Source organism: Heterodontus francisci, chromosome 33 (assembly GCF_036365525.1).
Source record: "Heterodontus francisci isolate sHetFra1 chromosome 33, sHetFra1.hap1, whole genome shotgun sequence".
NCBI lineage: Eukaryota > Metazoa > Chordata > Chondrichthyes > Heterodontiformes > Heterodontidae > Heterodontus > Heterodontus francisci.
The window spans coordinates 50,042,457-50,064,849 of record NC_090403.1 but is presented as its reverse complement, the minus strand read 5'-3'; the positions used below and the strand labels follow the sequence as shown (position 1 = coordinate 50,064,849).

The window sequence follows — 22,393 nt, the reverse complement described above, 5'->3', positions numbered from 1 at the left end:
CTTTCTCCATAGCCCTGCTACTTTTTCCTTTTCAAGTATATAATCCTATTGCCTTTTGAAAGCTATTACTGAATCTGCTTCCACCACTCTTTCTGGCAATGAATTCTACAACTCACTGTATAAAACAAATTCTCCTCCTGGTTTTATTTGCCAATTTTGGCAAATCTGAGTCCTCTGGTTACCAACCCTCTTGCCACTGGAAACAGTTTCTCCTTATTTACTCGATCAAAACCCTTCTTGATTTTGAATAAAATGTTTTGATTTTTTTCCTAAAAATTGGGAATTTCTCCCTAAACGCCATAGGATTAAAACCAACAGACTCCAACGTCGTGGTAGGTGAGTCGCTGGTCATTCATGCTTTAATAATGGTTAAAACCTAACACAGCAGCTGCACTGGAAGCTGTGTTGATTGGAAAATTGCACTTTTACAAAGACTGTTTGTGGATGAAAGAGAGAGTGAGAGAAAGAAAAAGTGAGATAGAGATGTCTTATATATCAGCAACTTACATTTACAAAGCACCTTTAACAGAATAAAACATCCCAAGGCACTTACAGAAGCATTATAAAACAAAATATGACACTGAGCCACATTAGGAGATATTAGGTCAGATGACCAAAAGTGTGGTCAAAGAGGTAAGTATTTAGGAGCATCCTAAAGGAGGAAAGCGAGGTAGAGAGGCGGACAGGTTCAGGGAGGGTATTCCAGAGCCTGGGGCATAGGTAGCTGAAGGCTTAGCCACCAGTGGTGGAGAGATTAAAATCGGGGATGCTCAAGAGTCCAGATCTCGAGGAGCGCAGATATTTCAGAAGGTGGTAGGGCTGAGGAGATTACAGAGACAGGGATGGGTGAAGCCATAGAGGGATTTGAAAACAAGGATGAGAATCTTAAATTCAAGGCGTTGCTTAATCGGGAGCCAATATAGGTCAGCCAAGCAGCGGAGCAATATGTGAACAGGACTTGGTGTTAAGACAGGGCAGCAGAATTGTGAATGACCTCATGTTTATGGACATGAGATGTGGGAGAGCAGCCAGGAGTGCATTGGAATATCCAAGTTTAGATGTAACAAAGGCATGAATGAGAGTTTCAGCAGCAGATGAGCTGAGACGGGGTGAAGTCGGGCAATGTTATGGAGGTGGAAATAGGTGGTCTTAGAGACGGTGTGACTATTAGTTCGGAAGCTGAGCTCAGGGTCAAACGTGACATCAAGGTTGTGAACTGACTGGCTTAATCTCAGACTGTTGTCAGGAAGAGGGATGGAGTTGATTGCTAGGAACAGAGTTTGGAGCAGGGACCGATAACAATGGCTTCAGTCTTCCCAATATTTAATTGGAGAAAATTTCTGCTCATCCAGTATGGAATGTCAGATAAGCAGTCTGATAATTTAGCAACAGTGAAGGAGTCGTGAGAGGTGCTGGTGAGGTAGAGCTGAGGGTCATCAGCGTACACTGAGATTTCAGATGATGTCACCGAGGGGCTGCATGTAGATAAGAAATAGGAGGGGGCCAAGGATAGATCCTTGAGCGACACAAGAGATAACTGTGGGGAGAAGGAAGAGATGCCATTGCAAGTGATTTTCTGGCTACGATTAGATAGATGACTGCTCAGTGCGGCCATGTTTGCTAAGTGCTGCAATAAACAACTAGATTACTCAAATAAAAACTGAAAATGCTGGAAATACTCAGCAGGTCTGGCAGCATCTGTGGAAAGAGAAACAGAGTTAATGTTTCAGGTCAATGACCTTCTGTTGGAACATTATTTCTGAGTTGGTTCCATTTTATAAAATGGAATAAGCTTGAATTAGGAAGAAAAAAAAAAAGAACAGGTACTGAGATTTGAACCCAGGACCTCTTAATCAGCAAGCAAATAATCAAGCATTGCACTATGTCCTCCTCATCAGCAGTTACTTCAATCATGCACCAATGGCTTAGAATGCTTGAAGGCTTTATATTAAGTTTCCACTGAGTCAAAATGTACTCTGACTAGTTGCCTCATTTAAATCCAACCAGGGATTCATGCCCTACCTATTATTTAGAATTCCAATGCATTGACTGACCCTTTCACTCACTCACTGACTGGCCAGCCACACAAAGAATGGCTGCTTGGGTGAGTTACTGGAGAGAAGCTGGGGCAATTCTGGAATCCATGCTCCACAATGTTCAGGGAGGAGCTGGAAAAAGGAGCATTAACAACTGACCATAAAATACTGAGGCAAAGATGCCCGTGCTTACACACACCTCTGGGAGCTCTTGTCATGTCTCTGGCATTCTTCTTGTGTCAGTCAGATCTTTTATTGCCTCTTACCTGTCTGTCTATACAAACTCTTTGCCTAGTTTTACGATGAGCAGTGTCTCTCTGAATTTTTCTCTTTTTTAAGTGTCAGAACACCATACTGCACACTTTATTCATGTCCACAGCCATAAAGGCGGGGCTAAAGAGTGGCAAGTCGAAGAGACTTAGCTGTTGGCAGGAAAAAAGACAGAAGCGCAAGGGGAGAGCCAACTGTGTAACAGCCCCGACAACCAATTTTATCTGCAGCGCCTGTGGAAGAGTCTGTCACTCTAGAATTGGCCTTTATAGCCACTCCAGGCGCTGCTTCACAAACCACTGACCACCTCTAGGCGCTTACTCATTGTCTCTTGAGACAAGGAGGCTGAAGAAGAAGAAGAGCTTCTCTGAACTTTCCTCTTTTTTAAGCTTCAGAACACCATCCTACACACTTTATTCATGTCCGTCCGCTCCTGCTAGCAAGACACACTCTGAGCTTCTCCTTTCAATCGTTTTTTTTTTTAGCAATCTTAAAACTGTGGAGCTCCTTACTGTCCTCAGCCTCCTTTTCACCTGCCTCCCACAGACTTTTAAAATCCATGTTTGATGTCATAGATTCACTACAGTCTCCTGCCCATTTCAACTGGGGTGGTATCCTGACGTATGGGACCCATTCCTGTATAAATATATCAAAATGAAATGAACACATTTTGCAGAAATTGGTCTCTTTATTTCAACCAGAATCAGTGCATAGTATTCAGTTAATCAAGAATGTAACAGAGATTACAAGGCATTGTATTTAGCGGCTGTTGATATTAAGCTTACTGAGAGTTTAGCAAATGCATACGTTAAGCCCTCCAACAAACACGAGTATTAAGAGTGATAGAAAAACTCAGGCAAACAATTTATCTGCAGGCCATTAGTCACTGTGTTAGGATCATCAAATCGGAATGAGTTAAGGTTAGTGTCGCACTGAGAGCAACATTTGTTCAAATATTGCCCACCAGACTAAGAGGAGACAGAGAGACAGTAATGATCCTAGGCGTCTATCCCTAGAATTACTTCTATCTACTTTGCGTTTACTGTCCTTGCCCACACTTACCCCACAAGATTAAGCTGGATCATTGCAATTAACTAGTAGCACAGTATCTAGCTTTCAATATTTCATGCAAAGAATTATAGCAAATCCTATTCCCATCTCAGCACATAATTGTTTAACTGGATTAATTATTACCCAGGACAGTGCACGTCTTTTTTGGTATATGCTGCATTGAAATGAGCACACAGAAAGACACTGCTCTTTTCAAGTAGTTCTTCCTTTATAATGGGATCTCATCCAGTTGAATTTGTTCAGTATTGTACTGGGACCCCAAATACATGGTGGGAACATAAAAGTATGACTTCCATTTCTGTTCGCGGAGGCAAGTGTACACAAGGCAATGATTAGAAAACCGCATTTTATTCAACCTCCCTGGATCCAGCAACAACCTCCATTTAAACAGCACCTTTAACATTGTAAACTGTACCAAGGAGCTTCACAGGAGTATAATCGGTCGGGAATTTAGACTGAGTCAAAGAAGGAGACATTAGGAGGCAAGGTGATCAAAAGCTTGGACAAAGCGATAAGTTTTGAGAAGCAGCTTAGAGGAGGAGAGAGAGGGGCAAAGCTTAGGGTCTAATGGCTGCAGGCACAGCTGCCAATGGTGCTGGGAAGGTAGTGGGTCGGGAAATGGACAACACCAGAACTGGAGGAGCACAGAGATTTTGACTTATTCCACTGTTCAATATTCCTCCCTTTGAAGCCAGGATTAGTAATTAATTAGTAATTTCCTCAACAACAATAAATTGCACTTCTCGCACTTTTAACTTAGAAATATAGCTCAAGGCACTTCACCGAGGCATAATCGGTGATGCCAAGCCAAAGAAAGAACTATTAGGAGGGGTTACCAAAAGCTTGGTCAGAGACTTAAGCAGGGGCTTAAAGGAGGAGAGGGAGGTGGAGAGGTGCGGGAATTTAGGGAGGGAATCCTAGAACATGCGGCCTAGGCTACTGAAGGCACAGCTGATGACCAATTGTGGATGAAGAGAGTGGGGATGTACAAGGGAACCAAGTTAGAGTTTAGACGAGGGATTCGGGGGGGAGGGCGTGTTGTAGAACCGCAGCAGGTTGCATTACTAGGTAGAAGGAAGCCTGTTGAGCAATTTAAACAAAGAACGTGAATTTTAAGTTTAAGACATCAAAGATTGGGAGCCAATGTAGATCAGGAGGGATAGTGGTTTTAGGCAAGCAGGACATGGTGTAGGTAGGATATGGGCGTGGAGTTTTGGATGAGCTGAAGTTTACAGAGGGTGGAGAACGGAAGATCAATGATGATGGCATTGGAATAGTGGAGTCTAGCGATGGCAAAGACATCGAGGAAGGTTTCAACAGCAGATGGGCTGAAGTAGGAATAAAGGTAGGCAATGTTACAAAGATGAAGGTAGGCAGTGTTTGCAGTGGAGAGAATATGGAACCGTAATCACGGCTTGCAGCTGAATAGGATGCAAATTGGCAAACAGTCTGATTATCTGAGACAGTGAGAGGACTGGATTCAGTTGTGAGGGTATGGAGCTTGTGTTGGGGGTCAAAGATGGTGGTTTCAGTCTCCCCAATGTTTAACTGAATATTACTACCCGATTTTCATATCCATTAGTTTTGGGAATCTTGGGAGAGATGAAGCTGGTTCAGATAGGGAGTTTCAGAGAATAGGTCAGAAGCACTGCATGCTTTGCCATCAAAGGTGGAATAAAGGAAGGAAGGCTGATACGCAGGAGGTCAGAGAGCTGAACGGCACAGGCTAAGGATGCATGGTTGGAGGAGACTGCAGAAATAGAGAGGAATGAGGGCTTGCAGGGATCTGGAACTGAAGGACAGGGGTTTTGAAGTTGATTCACTGGAGGACACTGAGACTAACAGTGGTCAGTAAGGACATGGGCAATGGGACATTGTGTGGGACAGGATGCAGGACGTGCAGTTTTGACTGAGTTAGAGATTGTGACAAGTGCAGAAGTTCATGTTCTCAGCATATTAAAGAGCCTACGATGGTCAAGGGTACAATTCATAGAATCATAAAATGATGCAGCACAGAAGGAGGCCATTCGGCCCATCATGCATGTGCTGGCTCTTTGAAAGAGCTATCCAATTAGTCCCACTCTCCTGTTCTTTCCTCATAGCCCTGAAAATGTTTTTAACTTCAAGCTTCTATCCAATTCCCTTTTGAAAGTTATTATTGAATCTGCTTCCACTATCCTGTCAGGCAGAGAATTCCAGATCATAACAACTCACTGCATTAAAAAAACTCCTCCACATCTTGCCTCTGGGTCTTTTGCCAGTTACATTAAATCTGTGTGCTCTGGTTACCAAACCTTCTACCATAGTTTCTCTTTATTTATTCTATCAAAACCCTTTATATTATCATTCGAACCACTAAATATTACTGTTCATTGATATTTGAAAAATAGGCTATATATCTCATTAGGCCAGTTTATGTCGAGTTGGTTTCTCAACATCTGATATCTCCACCCGCCCCCACCCCACCCACCTTCCAGCAGGTGATAATTGCAGTTAATGAGGTGGCATTTTTCTCAAATGAATTTACAGAGATTGCACAGCTTGAGGACTGTGACTGTTGGTAAATCCAATGAAGAATGGAGCTGATGATATTCCTTCGCCTGTGTCAACAAACAGGGAGGGCCCCCTGGCTGCTTAGTGTTTGCAAACTATGAATAATGGCAAAGCCCAGACTCTCTCTGTGCAGTTAAGATTGGATGCATGGGATAGTGTGTTTGTTTGCGTGCATTGTTGATTCAATGTCAGTTGGGTGGTACATCCCATTAATTTTAAGCTGTTAACAACTAATTGTCCCTCCTTCCCATTATCTGAACAAACAATTTAATTGGCCAGAGATTATATCAGAAGCCTTATAAACCCAGGGCTTGGGAGTTTCTCAACCTCAAGAAACTTCACCTACAATCGAATGTGTTGACCTATCATTAAGAATCACTGTCATTTTTTGGCTTTTTTTTCCATCCTCAACTATGTGTGAGATAGTAAAACTGATCACTTTTTCCCTTTGCTTCTTGGGTTTTGTACCTGCTGTAAATAGTTACATCTGGGCCTGGATGTTGTCTATTCCTTACAAAGGGTCTCAAGAGATCTCAGCAAAGAGGAGTTCAGACCCTCAGCCAAGTGACCGAGAGAGCAGTGTGAGTACAAGGGAGACGGGCTCTGGGCTCCAGACATGGACCAATTACTGTATTGGTAATCAATTGGCTCCGCTTTTTGCAGCTTTTTGATGATAGTAACTCATGACTTGTCTATTATGTATCTGTTCCAATCCTGCATTTTCCTTGACTGTGCATTTGTGCAAAACTATAATTCTGAAGATTCTATTCCCCAGTAGAGAGGATTGGGTAATGGAATCAAGTAATTAGTTTATAAATCAAAAAAAAACCCTTCAGTTCACAGAGGCTTTAAAGAGATTGTAAAAACTATTCCTGAAGATTCTTCGATCTATTCTCCTGATCCCTGTAAAAATACAAAGTGTCAGGTTGCCAGCTGTACCTTAACACCTTTTTATTTAGAAAGTAAATCTTGAACCATCAAATGGCTTTAAATGAGTCTCTGAATGTTTAACTGAGACTTACAATAAAACTCAAAGTTAATTGATTCTGCAAGAATAACATCAGTTAGAAGTTCGAAAAATTCAAAGCAAAGGTTTATTGGTTATTCAAAACCATCCTGAAAGTAAAGTTTACACACTGTGGCAAGCTGATGCCTATGAATGAATGATTACTGGGATTCAAGAATCAAAGTACTGATCTGGGAGTTGGGGGTGGCACGGAGGGAGGTACAAGGGGTCTGTCTAAGGTTGAGATAACAGCACGTTGACAGACTGGCAATGGGAGATTGAAACCAAGTCATTTGTCTATGGTAGGCTTAGTCAACATGATATCTTGGCCCACGTGTCTGCAACCTGCAACTCCGGAGCCGCATACAGCTCATTAAGGACTTTATATGCAGCTCACAAACTTGATCGATTGAACCCATTTTGATGGTAATTCAATGGCTTGTTTCATTTTGTAAAACTTTATGAACATTGCACTTGTGAGAAAGTACCATTCAATTAACAACTTTTTTGTGAAAACCTTTTAAAATGTTGAAAAGTGTCTGTCCTGGTTTTCATTATTATTGGCATTTGAGTAACAGCATTACGGCTGTTAAGATATTGCGTTTTTGACTCAATTTAAAAAATGGTTCCTCTTGTTATTATGTTGCTGACCCCTGCCTTAGCCAGACAGGCCTAACATACCTCAGATTATATTCCTGGTTCATCAGCCAGTCAGGCTCACTGTTGAGACCTGGGGTAGTAAGTAATTCGTCGTTTCCGGTTTGTAGGACATGTTGTATTGCATTTAGTTCAAAATGTTGCATTTCCAAAAAAAATGATGGCTTATTAGTGAAATCTATCTTAATTAACTTACTTCATATTTAAATGTGGTGACCTACCCTTGCGAAATTATTTTTTATTCCTCAGGTTTTCCCCTCTTTAAAGATGCCCAATCTTTGCTGGGTTCAGTTCTACAGGCATTGTCCTTCATGTGTAATCCTAGCTAGTGAATGTCAGCAGGCAACTGAGTCAAACCCAGTCCTAACTGTCCTTAATCCGACATGGAGAGGTGCACTTTCCAGCAGGTGTCTTTGGATAGCGATCAGGAGCAGGAACCCTGACTGAAATCATTCCCAGTCCACCTCTTTCAGAAGCCAAGTTTGCCCCCGCTTATAATTCCAAAACACAAACTGCATACAATGCTGTCAGTTTACCTCAGTAGCAGCATTCTTACATCTGACTCAGAAGGTTGAGTTTAAGCCTCTCTCTAGGGTTTCAACCTGTAACCTAGGCTGTTATTTAATTGCAGTATTCAGGGACTGTTGGAGTTGCAATCATTTGGGTAAAACTGAAGCCCTTTTTTGTCTGTTCAGATGGTTGTGAATAGGATTCCTTGATGCTACTTAAAGAAAAGCACAGGAGTTCTCCCAGTCAACATTTATCCTTCAACCACAAGTTATTTATCTTGTTGCTGTTTGTGAGACTGAGTTGACATTGGCTTCTGTGTTTGTCAACAAAACAACAGTGACTGTATTTCAAAAATGGCCATGAAGCAATGTCTCAAGGACAATGAAAGATGCAGCAAGTCCTTAACTGACCATGTTTGCTCACATTAGTTAGTTTAACACAAACCAGTGGAGCATAAATGCCTGCATGGTCTGGTTGGGCTGAATGGCCTGTTTCGGTACTGTATATTCTGTATATGGTTCCTGGTTTGCATGTTTCAATTCACTGACTTGTGCATTTACAAACTGAGCCGTTGGGGGAAATCTGTCTAAACAGCTGAGTATATCGTGCAGCTTAGTAGGCATTGCTAATATTTACAAGGAACTGTATTTATCCAAATATATGTTTGAGAATTGAGGACAGTCTGCGTTCTGTTGGTATACTACATTTGAAAAAGTAGACCTTTTACAGTTATATATTAAAATATTTAGATATCTTTCTTTGCATTGTATTGTGCAGATGCTGTGCGAACGTGATCAAGGCTGTGGAATGGGATTTTTCTGTGACAAACATTTTGGGGTGTGTGTCCCTTTAAGACAGGAAGGTCAATTCTGCCGCCGGGATAGTCAGTGCTCCCAGGGTCTGAGCTGCATGTTTGGCCAGTGTCACTTCACTGTCCCAAAAGGACACGAAGGTAAGAAAAACAGAAACAATTAGAATAAGCAACCCCAAACCACTTCACCTACATGTAGAGGAGAATAAGACCCCTAACTCTGGAATTGTCATGATCAAACTGGCTAATGGCGCTTCGCCAAAAGCACCTAGATTTTACAATCGGAAACCTGCCATAAGTCAAACTATCTCTGATTTCTATTAATACTTATTTTAGGAGGGTTGGATCTAAAGACTCATTAAAATGCAATGAGACATCCAAAGCAAAGTCTGTGACTACTGCCTTTAGCACATCTCACTGCCTGAGGATGTTCTACAATTTTGGACAGGCGTTGAAAAGGGCAGCATGCAAGTGGTAACAATTCCCTTGCTCTATACATGACCTGTCGTCTACCCATCTCCCCAAAAAACACATTTAAAGGTGATCTTTAATGTCAAGTTATTCCATGCACACATCTGGATCACAATATATTTACACAGGACAATCCCAAATCTCCAATTGACTTGATTGCAATTACGACAGCCGCCTATAGATTGCAAGAAACCTGGAGGACTATTCAGATTAAATATTAGATCAGAATCAGATAAACATCTATCACCTCTTCCACTTGGCTATAGGTTAATATATTTATTTGACCTTCTTCCTCCGCCAACAACCAAGACTGGCCTGCAGGAAATTGGAGCTGGATTTTGACTGGGAGGAGCTTTGAACAAGGATATGAGGCTTCTGTCCCTTTTCATTTTGTTTGCTGCCCAAAGCAATAAATTTAGATTTATTTTTTATTCCTTCATGGGATGTGAGCATTGCTGGCAAGGTCAGCATTTGTTGCCCATCCGTAATTGCTTATGAGACGGTGGTGGTAAGCCTCCTCTTGAGACTAAATGGACTGTGAGACTATTTCCAAGGACAGTTAAAAGTCAACCACATTGCTATGGATCTGGATTCACATATAGGCCAGAGTGGGTAAGGACAGCAGATTTCCTTCCCTAAAGGACATTAATGAACCAAATAAGTTTTTATAACAATATGGTAGTTACAAGACTGAAAGCAGCTTCTTGTTCCAGATTCATTGAATTAGCTGAATTTTAAATAAATAAATCTGGAATAAAAAGCCAATATCAGTAATGGTGATCATGTAACCAGCAGAATGTGGTAGGGTTGCCAACTGTGGTTGGATGTATTCCTGGATCAAATGGCCTCGCACCTTGCTCCAAAAAACTGTCTTTTTCTCTTCTACGACCAATATTTCTGTTCCAGGAGATTGATGGGGCATGTGGGTTGGGGAGGGGAGGAAAGGAAACATTTTTTTTTAATGTACCCTATGATTTTGGGTTTGCTCACAGTCCTTTCTAGGCAATTAATTAATCCCTGGACACTCCAGGCCAATCCTGGAGGGTTGGCAACACTAGAATGTGGGTTGAATATGCTATGAGAACTGGAGGCGCGAGTAGAAAAAAAAGCACAGCCACGTATGATCCCATCCACACCTGGTAATCCTACACATTTTCCATCTGGAAAGCAATCAGAATTCTTCAACACTTCCCTTATGAAGCCAATTGCAGCATAGAACCAACCCGCAAAACTGTTTCCATCCCCCGAACAGAATGTTGAGTGCATTGCGAAACTGTTCATGTCCCTTTTCCTCTAGGGGCTCGCTGTAAACTGGATGAAGACTGCAGTGCCTCCATGTGCTGTGCCAAGCACCACGGGGAGATGATCTGCAAGAAGAAGTTGGCTTCGGGAATGGATTGCTATGTCCCTGACGGAGGACTGGCTTACAGCATTAACCAGCTCTGTCCCTGCGAGGAAGGGCTTGTCTGCAGAAACGGCAGGATCATGAGAGAGTAAGTACAACACATTCGCAGCATCTGTAGAATGTTGAAGTCCCAACTCTGGAACTCGAGCAGATAATCCAGACTTCTGTACAGTGCTGAGGGATGTTTTTGGAGGAGGCATTAAACTGGGAAAACTGTTCAGGTGCACCTTTAAAAAGTTATGAGGAAAATGGCACAGTTGGTGTTCTGGAGAAATAGGCTGAGGAGCCTCATTCATCCAAATTAATCTTGTGATCATTACCACGGTCCTTTCTATCACATCAAATGATACTTGGGAGATGACGAACTCTCCAAATAGAAAATCAGGAACCAATCACTAACTAGGTGCTGAATAAGCAAATGCTTAGCATGCTGATTGAATGTCATAAAAAATACTTGATATTTTCTATAACTAAGATAGATGTTAATGTTAATGAGGATGGCACATTCCATCTATTCTCAGTGTATAACAGAAAAATGTTACAATGTGCTCTAAAATTATCTCCCAACACTATTTCTATAACAGAATAAAACATCCCAAGGTGCTTCTTAGGAATATTATAAAACAAAGTATGACAGAGCCACAGGAGCTTTTAGGACAGATGATTAAAAGCTTGGTCATAAAAGGTCGGTTTTAAGGAGTGACTTAAAGGAGGAAAGTGAGATTATAGAGGTAGAAAGGTGTAGGGAGGGAATTCCAGAGCTTAGGGCCTGGCCAACTGAAGGCAAAGCCACCAATGGTGGAGTGATTAAAAGTAGGGATGCTCAAGAGGCCAGAATTAGAGTACAGACATTTGAGAGTTGTGGGCTGGAGGAGTTTCGAGAGATTGGGAGGTTTGAGGCCACAGGGATTCGAAAAGGATGAGAATTTTAAAATCAAGGCTCCTGGTCAAGTAATGAGCACAGGGGTGATAGGGAACGGGAATTGGTACAAGTGGAGACACGCACAACAGAGTTTTGGATAATCAAGTTTACGGTGAGAAGAATGTAGCAGACCATCCAGGAGTGTGTTGGAATAGTCAGGTCCAGAGATAATGAAGACATGAATGGGGATTTCAGCAGTTGAGTGGAGACAGGAACAAAGTGGGTGATGTAATGGAGGTGGAAATAGGTGGCCTTGATGGTGCAAGTGAGGTTAGAAGCTCATCAAGGTCAAATGTGACACCAAAGGTTGCAAATAGACTGGTTCACTGTTCTCTAGTTACTGACTCCATCCCTCTTCCTAGCAATAATCAGAGTTTGGAGCAGGAAATGAACTCAATGGCTTCAGTCTTCGCAATATTTAATAGGTGGAAATTTCTGCTCATTCAGTAATGGTTCTCATAAGCAGTGTTAATTTAGCAGTGGAAATCAAAAGAGGTGGTAGCGAGGCAGAGCTGGATGTTAGCGTATGTGTGAAAACTAATGCTGTGCTTTCAGATAATACCAAAGGGCAGCATGCAGATGAGAAATAGGAGGGGGCCCCAAGTATGGATCCCTGAGAGACACCAGAGGTAATAGTGCAGGAGCAGAAATAAGTCATTGGAAGTGATACTCTGGCTACGATTAGATAGAGAAGAATGGAACCAGGTGAGAGCAGTCCCACCCAGTTGAACAAGTGAAAAGGTGTTGGGAGGATGGTGTGGTCAACTGTGCCAAAGGAGAAAAAGTTTACTTTTGTCAGTCATAGGATATCATCATTTGTGACTGACAAGAGCTGTTTCAGTACTGTAGCAGGGGCAGAAACCTGATTGGAGCTCTGGGAAAGATGGGAACAGATTTGGGAGGTGACATGTTCAAGGACTAGAGGAAAGGGAGATTGGAACTGACATGGTACTTTGAAAGAACTGTGGAAAAGGTTTTTGTTTCCCCTCGGAGAACTCAATCTCCTCTACTCCAAATAAGTAAACAACTCTCCCCAAGTGACCTGTTGACAAGTGTACTAGTGTGGAACTAAGTCACAGCAGAAAAGGTGCAAACCTGGATGAATGGAAAGAGACTGAACTGTTGAGCATTTTTTTTTTATTTAAAGAACATTACGGCGCAGTACAGGCCCTTCGGCCCTCGATGTTGCGCCGACCTGTGAAACCATCTGACCTACACTATTCCATTTTCATCCATATGTCTATCCAATGACCACTTAAATGCCCTTAAAGTTGGCGAATCTACTGCTGCAGGCAGTGCGTTCCACGCCCTTATTACTGAGTAAAGAAACTACCTCACATCTGTCCTATATCTATCACCCCTCAACTTGAAGCTATGTCCCCTCGTGTTTGCCATCACCATCCGAGGAAAAAGACGCTCACTATCCACCCTATCTAACCCTCTGATTATCTTATGTCTCTATTAAGTCACCTCTCCTCCTCCTTCTCTCCAACGAAAACAACCTCAAGTCCCTCAGCCTTTCCTCGTAAGACCTTCCCTCCATACCAGGCAACATCCTAGTAAATCTCCTCTGCACCCTTTCCAAAGCTTCCACATCCTTCCTATAATGCGGTGACCAGAACTGCACGCAATACTCCAGGTGCGGTCTCACCAGAATTTTGTACAGCTGCAGCATGACCTCGTGGCTCCGAAACTCTATCCCCCTACTAATAAAAGCTAACACACCATATGCCTTAACAGCCCTATTAACCTGGGTAGCAACCTTCAGGGATTTATGCACCTGGACACCCAGATCTCTCTGAATCTTCCCATTAGCCCTGTTACTCCTTCCAAAGTGAATCACCTCGCACTTTTCTGCATTAAACTCCATTTTCTATCTCTCAGCCCAGGTCTGCAGCCTATCTATGTCCCTCTGTACCCTACAACATCCTTCGGCACTATCCACAACTCCACCGACCTTAGTGTCATCTGCAAATTTACTAACCCACCCTTCTACACCCTCTTTCAGGTCATTTATAAAAATGACAAACAGCAGTGGCCCCAAAACAGATCCTTGCGGTACACCACTAGTAACTCAACTCCAGGATGAACATTTGCCATCAACCACCACCCTCTGTCTTTCAGCTAGCCAATTTCTGATCCAAAGCTCTAAATCACCTTCAACTCCATACTTCTGTATTTTCTGCAATAGCCTACCATGGGGAACCTTATCAAACGCCTTACTGAAATCCATATACACCACATCCACTGCTTTAACCTCATCCACCTGTTTGGTCACCTTCTCGAAAAACTCAATAAGGTTTGTGAGGCACGACCTACCAGTCACAAAACTGTGCTGACTATTGCTAATGAACTTATTCTTTTCAAGATGATTATAAATCCTGTCTCATAACCTTTTCCAACATTTTACCCACAACCGAAGTAAGGCTCACAGGCCTATAATTACCAGGGCTGTCTCTACTCCCCTTCTTGAACAAGGGGACAACATTTGCTATCCTCCAGTCTTCTGGCACTATTCCTGTTGACAATGACAACAAAGATCAAGGACAAAGGCTCTGCAATCTCCTCCCTAGCTTCCCAGAGAATCCTAGGGTAAATCCCAACTGGCCCAGGGGACTTATCTATTTTCACACTTTCATGCATTGCAGATGAAGTCAATTCAGCCACTCTCTCTAGCAGGAATTATCAGGCAACAGGACATATTGCCCCCATGTGCACCAACCCTGCTCCCACCAGCCTAAACATACCAAGACCAAATTGTAGCATCACATCTGGAAGTTTGCCAAACTGGGTTGAGTTGGCCAATCTAATGTGGAATCTCCCCGATCCATATGGCTCATTTAAAGAGTGCATTTACCAACCATGATACCTCTATCCTCCCTCCCCCATCTATGATAGAAATAAAAGTGGACAAATATTGTCTACTTCAATCAGGATTGTCAAAACACAACTTCAATGAAACTATTTATTTTCTCACAGGAAAGAGTTTGATTACTGGGAAAACATGGATACCTGGCAATGTCTGAGTCCTTCTTTACCTTAACTGATGAACACCTTCCATACAGAGTTGTATTTATTGTAAATACCTGCCATGTTATTTAACCATGTATAATATAGAACTTAAATGATTCATGTAAATATGATTGGGTATGAATTCATACCCACTGTTAATGCAATAAATTACTGTATAGATATCAAAATTGTTCATTCCAATTGGTCACTGCCATGTAAACAAATGTAGGTGGTATTTTCACTTTCCTCAATGCTGCAATTGTAGTTAATCATTCTCTGGCCAAATGGCCATCTTCTAATGTTCAAACATTGGGATACAGTACATGTGTAAGTACAGCATGTATGGAAGGAAAAAGTTAACTTTGAACCTATGGTTCCCACTACTGGAGTTTTCCATACTCATGTCTGGGTCTATTTCAGAGTAATAGAGATTGATTACCATTATTAGTCTACTACTCCATTAGTAGATTGTGACAACCAAGATAGTAAAGCCAAACTAGATCTATTTTCATCTGGTAATTCCTATGGAACAAGGGCAGCATGTGCAGACGTTAGTTAAAACTAGAGAATCTTTCAGCAGGAGTTACTGGATAATGGTTGATGTTCCTGTCTATTATGCCAGGGTCACAAAAGGACAATTGCAATGGGAAACAACCAGTAGCAATTTCCCAATATAGTGTAGATGGAGCTACAGGTTCTAGGGCTCTATTCACTGGGACATGAGGGAAGTTAATAAAATTGGAAGTGGTCTTCAATGAACAACCTGAAAAGGTCACCCTGGCAACTCTTGCATAATTGCTTGCAGGAGCTGATGAATACTGATGTGGGACCAGTTTGCTCAACTGAGTTGGAAGACGAAGATATTGTCTTCGCACCATTGCCCTTCAAAAGGCAGTAAATGCTGGCCTTACCCATGATGCTCACATCCAATGAAATGCATAAAAAGCACACAAAAAAAGAGATAAAAAGCACAAAAGTTTATTTAAAACACATGCTTTATCACATGTCTTGGAATGAAAAATGTTTCACATGTATTTTCAATACAGAGTACATTGAGCAGCATGTAACAATGTTATCATGAACATGTTTTCAGTACTGGCTCATTCTCACTTTACAGATGAGTCACCTTTTAAATATTAATACTTAAATAGATTAAGAACTGAAAAATGAAGCTGACAGCTGAGTACTTGTCAGGGGCAGCAAATAAGCAACATGATTGTATGTCTCAAGATACCTAAAGACAAATATTTATGGAAATTGTTTCAGGAATCAAGAGGGAAAATACATACATTACAGTAACTAATGTGCAGACAGCAGAGTCTCCATAGAGATTAAGTTCACAGTTTGTGGAGGTAGAGCAATTCCCAGAAATCTGTTCTGTCATTTTGTCTAAAGGACTTCCAAAATCTTAATATCCCATCCATACTTTAAAAGCTAAAAATTAGGAGCATTGTTTGAACCAGTCACATGGAGATACCCATTTGACAGTTTGGTTCAAGGTGGGCATGCATTAAAACAAGCTAATGACGGAGGTCCCTGAAGGTATTGCACCATTTTTTTGGCATCTCAATGAATAAATTCTTCAAGGATTGACTAACAGGTTGGCTTTTTAAAAACAACATTACACTGCTTTTCAGTACCAGGTAATCCAATGGAAATTACTGGATTCAGACATTACAATTCACTTCTGGAAATATATATTCCTCAGCAAATTCAGGAAACTGGTATGGCGGTTTAAAAGTCCACAAGACCCATGATTCTTTTCTGCAAGATTAATTTCTTTGCACTTCTCACCATGAAAGTAATACCCAAAATGAGCAGATCACTTGTCTAATGTGCATCCATAATTATCTCAGTAACTCGCTAAAGGTTCCTATCTCTGTTTGTAGCACTTAAATTAAATTATTCAACAAGCTTGAGTTTTTTTTTGTACAATTCCTAGTACAGAAAGTTCATAACATCCCCAAAGAATTGCTTTTCTGAAAGTTTAATATGATCTTGACTAGAATAAGTGGCTTATTGTGCAACAGTTAATTGCTCATAAACTAGCACCTTTACTGCCTCCAGAACACAATCAGCCCCTGGAACTTTTACCATCGTAAAAGCACCTGCAGCACAAGAAACACAAGTGAAGCAGCTCAGTGCCACCTTCTTGGGGCAATGAATGCCCACCTTGGAAATTACACCCACATCCAAAGATTAGATTAAAAGTGCTCAATTTTTATTACGACAGGAAAAAAGGTTGGAAAGGTGTGATCATTTCATAGAAACAATCATGTAGAAATCTTATGCATACAACAGAAGCCTGAAAAAAAAGTACAAAGCTCTTCAAACCCCACACAAACTGGAGTGCTAATAAAATACTGGCATTGCAATAATTCAAGACTGAGGATTTCTTGAGAAACAAGTTTTAACAAATCAATGATTTTTAAATCAAAGATCTCGGCAGTTGAATGCATGTTGGCATAAGTAGGCCAGAGGTAGGATATAAGCAGACATCCTGACAAGATAGGGGAAAAAAAAAGTCAAAAACTGAACCCTACCCAAACATGCAGATCAATTCATGCTCAATGCAACATTTGCAAAACTCTACCAGCTTTTTCCAGAGACATCACTTCCTTTTGTGGCCAGATTTCCCAGTAATGTTACACTTCTGATCCTAAACACAATCAGTTGCAGCAAAAGGCAATTCAAGATCTTGCATACTGCACCTCAAGCTCTGCCTCAGACTTGAAAAAAGGCACATTCCCACACACCAATTATTTCCCTACATTCAGCCATTCTGGATAGCAGTCCACAGACCATTGGAACTACTTGTCTTCCATGTACAGATGACCAAGCTGAGTGCTTGCTGGGCCTATGCATTGGAGTGTGGGGGGGGGGGGAAAAAGAGAAAAAAAAAGAGAGCATCCCCTGCAACAAGTAGGTGAGCATAATTTTACTAGCTGAGCAAGTTTGTCAATTACAGCCCTCCCCACAACAAACATGGATGAAGCACACAAGATACTCAATCAAAAAGAAGTGTTCAGCTTCTCCCTAGAACTGTGGGAGTCTGGGCCTGTCCTTGGACTAGCTGACACAAATCATCTCTTCTGGCCATGAACAAAGCTCCCAAACAAACGAGACTCTTCGAGACAGGGCATCCTTCCTTATCCCCAGGCCCAACACTAGAAAAAAAAAGCATGCAAGCTGCTTCAACTCCCTAATGCACACCATCTCCCAGTGCAGGTAGTGAGGCCAAAAAACTTGGATGTGTCAATGCACTGTTCAAGCACAATATACTCATACTGATGCCAGTGTAAGTGACTAGAGGTGTTAGATTGTACATGAAATACAAGTGAACATATTTGACAATGCAATTAAGATGCCCCTGCATCACAATCACTATGGACTTTTGAACAGGGGAGGGGCCAAAGAGATGAAAATCAAGAGATCTTTTACTTCATGACAGGGGGTGGGGGAGGCTTTGTGAAGTAGAAAAAACTCTCAATTTAACCCAATTTTCCCCTCACCCTCCCCATTACTAACAATGCATTTACTGCTAGAACTAGCAAAGTTCTGCTAAACATGCACTGGTGGCTTTACAAAGGATGGGCAAAGAAACAAAACCCAGGAAGCCACAAGCCTGCCAGTTCAGACAAGAGGTGCTGGTGACTTGGTATTTGAGGTGTGGTGTGTAAAATACAATGACAGTTGGGAGTGTGCATCAAGACCCAAGGTACTGATAATTTTAGGCAGGAATTAACATGATTTCTTGAACAGAGCTCTGCTCTGGTATTCAGTAATTTGCATGTTTATGGTCTGCAGCAGTTTACTAAAAAGTAAAACCTGTCTGGTCTCCCCACCTCTAGAGTCCTCTATCTGGAATCTCTCATCTCTCCAGCATTCCCTGTCCCTCTTCTGATGATTTGCCACTTGCATGGTGTTTCATGTGCAAGCCCAGTGTTAGCAGTTATTTGACCACGGACATTATATCCAGACTCAATCCCATCTTCAAAATGGACAGGACATTTCCAGGAGTCACGACAACCATTAAAAGCAGGAATTCTAGCATTGTGTAATCTGCTTAAACAAAGTCCAGAGTGTCTCAGCCTGACCCTGGCTAACAGACCAAAAGTTGAACTTGGGGAGAGATCTCCTGTTCTATCTGGGTTCATACCACACTAGGTGGTGCAGTGACCCATTAGATCATTGCAGGAACCTCAGTGGGAGCCAGAGCACAAAATCTCCTCAGTTTGATGTAGTTCTTTTGGCAAAATTTTGTTTAAAGGGCAAATAGCAATATTTAAGTTAGAATCGGAACTCCATCTTAGAAGAAAGATGGCCATTAATCAGGACTTTGAGGTAGAAAGCTTAATGGCAACAGGCAATTATTCTGGCACTCTGATCCAATGTACTATAGCCAAGAAGGAGCAAGATGGCTTAGTGGATCTACTTCAATTACATTAGGTGTAGCTGTAGCAGAGGGAGTGAAGTTGACATGAGGTTTAAAACACTTTCTGCCATAGAACCATCTAAATTGCATCAGTTAATTGCAGCCTTAAAAGTAAAGAGACTCACCCGCCTAAGAATTGGGTTCAATGAATGGAGACTAAATGACATTCTACTGTCCTTAATCTACACTTACAGTATCTACTGAGCACCCCTGAAGTCAGGACATTGTATGTGACTAGTTATTTATAAAAAGGGCGATACGACTAGTTTGGAGAACTGCATTATACTTTGTGCAAATGCAGCAAGGTAGGATGCCTGTACAGGGAGCCCTGTCAGTGAGGTAGGCAGGTTAGCAGAGAGGATAACAATGGCTGATCATTTCCCTTGTCTATTCCAGCAGAAATTGTTACCCAATAGGCACATTCATCACAGGAAAGAAATGGAAAAAGTTGCAATGGCAATAATAAAACTTGCTGCTCATGCAAGGGGGTCTGAGATTTGATGGATTTACAATGTCCATTCTTCATACTACAGACCATTTCTAAACTTTCACTGGCTTGCTACACTTTGTTCAGGTTTTCCTTTTCACCTGTGCAGATTCCATAATGCAATCAATTTGATTCCATATGCATGAAGCTGGATGGTTCGATTAAAAAAAAAATACAGGGCTAGGTGAAGCCAGGTACCAAGATCAGCTTTTAAAGCCCAAATTATGTATTAACCATGTACTGAAGTCACAAGTTAAGACACTGTTTGAAAGGAATTGCATTGCAAAGTTTCTCCTTGCTCCCTCTACAATGCACTGACTGCAAAGAAGCTGTGCATGCTACAATTCAACTTCCTTAAAGTTAGTGCTGGAAATACATAGCAAGTGTCAGTATCTGAAAAGAAAAAAAAGGTGTGGTTACTACTTCTGACAGACCCACTGTCAGGCAGGCTAGCAGTTTGTTAACCCAAAGCTATCAAACTCCAGATGTTAAAGGAACTTCTGTATTTGGGACCATGTTTTAATTAAGCAGTCACTTCATCTCCACCCTTCAAAGTCAGTATTTGGTCTTAATGAATAACCATTACAGAAGGATCACTTTTGCCATTAGATTTCAAGAACTACTAGCTTAAGTGGACTTCTAAAGTTGTTGCCCACTTAAACAGGAAACAAATCCATGATGGTAGTTAGGCCTTCCAATGAATTACTTAATTTTTTTTCCTTCACGTTTCCCTGACTTTTGGGACCCATCACTCAAGCACTGATTGCTTCAGCCTAATCCCCACACCACCTCCTCGCAAAGGCATGCAGGGAAATCACTCCTTATCTGAAACTCAAATCATCCCTCCTCTCCTAACAGATGAAAGGGTTGGCTTAGGGGCAGATATTAATGGTCTTCGATAACTGGTATTGTGCATTTATGGGTTCCTTTTTCCACTGACAATGAGCAATAGGCAGAGTTCAGTGAAACAAGGAGTTCTGTAAAGAAAAAGGATAGATGTTGAATTTTAACCATCCAAAACAGTCAAATGAGGCACATGTCTGAAGTTAATTTGCCACCCCCACCAAGAATTTTCTTGTCTAAGACATTGACTGCACCAATTCAATCCTCCATCACACCGGCTTTCAGACATCATTTATAATTCTAGCAATGTGGCCTGGGATGCAGTGGCAGCACCTGCCGAGTCTAGCTTTGACCAAGTTAAAAGCATAAAAGCTTTTCTATTTTGATGTTTCAAAGCTCTGACTATTGATTCAAGCCCTAGAACAGACTAATACTGATCAGTGATCTAATGTTGCTTCATTCAATAGAATAAATACTCTAGCAAGTTGAACAAGGAGACAAACTGTTCCTGAGGTTCAATTAAATACTCTTGCCAGTCAGGATGTGTAAAATGCACATGGAGATTCAGGCCACACAATCCTGGTTTCCCCACTTACGCTGGAAACACAATTACTAAGCCAGCTCAGCACATATATTGGCCACATACTTGATGTTACCAGGAAACCTTGGAATGTCATTAATCGCAAGAAGTTTTTATCCCTTCATTGTTCTTTTTGACAATGCATTATGAAGATTTTCATGGTTCCACAGTTAACGTTCCTTTTCCTGGAGAACCCAAAATGAAATAATTTTGCACCTTGTATGGCAAGGGTTTAAAATCCAGCAGTCATTTTTCCATTATTTTATCCAACATTCCCAGTCAGTTCCGTCTCAGGCTCCACCAAGATGGTCATCCTTCAGTTTCTTTGCCTGCAGGTTCAAAATGAAGGATTCTGTGCATCACAATTCAAGTGTCCCAGCCAGGGGTTTTCTCCACACGTTTTAAGAACTGTCTCTAAAAACAAGGCACGGAGCCACATCTGTTCCTGCAGCTGCTTAGAGGAGTCAAGCTCTAGTTTGCGGCTGTTTTCAGCGTCATCCATTCTAGCCCTTGACCCAGTCTGGGGAAAAAAAAAAAGTGGAAGAGATCAAAATATATCCCTTGCCAGGTTCCCAAAGTTTATGAAAGGCTTCAAATGTGAATGGTTATATGGTTCAGGATAACATTCCTTTCTCCCTCATACTAATGAATCTATCCTATTTGCCTTTTATGGCAACAAATTTCAGATTCTCTTTTTGGGTAAAGCATTTTCTCCTGAATTTGCTATTGGATTTAAGAGTAACTCATACATATGACCTAGTTTTGGACCCCCCTCCTGCCACCAAAATAGTAGAAGCAGAGGTGTTTTCTATCAAATGCCTTCATAATTTTAAGGATCTCTACCATGTCACCCGTTAGCCTAGTTTTCTAGTCTTTCCTGGCATCTGTTAAAGTGAATGGGTAGAAAATCACAGCTGTCAAATGGAGAAGTGGAATCTCTGATTAAGATGCATGAATGCTATTTCATAGAAAAGGAGACAGTGGGCAATGAGCATTTCCACAATGCACAACCCAGCATACATCACTCATGGCGTGGACCAATTTCAGTACAGTGGCGGGGGGTGGGGGGGGGAAACAAAGGCATGCAAATATAGTCCAATAAGTTAAATCAATATTCCACGCCAAAAGCTACATTACAATGAAAGCCAACAACTTCCACTCATTTGAGAATTTGAAGGCTCAAGTCTTCATTTTTAAACTAAAATTCAATATGCATACACTGAAAATGATTGGTTTCACTGAAATAGCATTTAGAATGGCAAAAGATGCAGTACTTTGTCACTCATTCATCTCTTGCAGAGTGATGTTCAAATTTCTACTGTCC

General features: G+C 41.5%; 2 protein-coding genes across 3 annotated transcripts in view; one reads left to right on the top strand and one right to left on the bottom strand.

Annotated features, from left to right (window-relative positions):
* The first annotated feature begins 1,611 nt into the window (after positions 1-1,611).
* rpl19 (ribosomal protein L19) overlaps positions 1,612-22,393 on the top strand; it is a 431,812-nt gene continuing 411,030 nt past the window's right edge. The window contains exon 1 of the mRNA XM_068013540.1: positions 1,612-1,616. Coding sequence (XP_067869641.1) covers positions 1,614-1,616 — 3 coding nt within the window. The 5' untranslated portion in view covers positions 1,612-1,613. The remainder of the gene's footprint in view (positions 1,617-22,393) is intronic.
* The window catches only part of LOC137348195 (ADP-ribosylation factor-like protein 5B), a 32,436-nt gene continuing 25,729 nt past the window's right edge, over positions 15,687-22,393 (bottom strand). For both annotated transcript variants that reach the window (XM_068013535.1, XM_068013534.1), the window contains one exon: positions 15,687-21,589. In XM_068013535.1, coding sequence (XP_067869636.1) covers positions 21,541-21,589 — 49 coding nt within the window. In that variant the 3' untranslated portion in view covers positions 15,687-21,540. The remainder of the gene's footprint in view (positions 21,590-22,393) is intronic.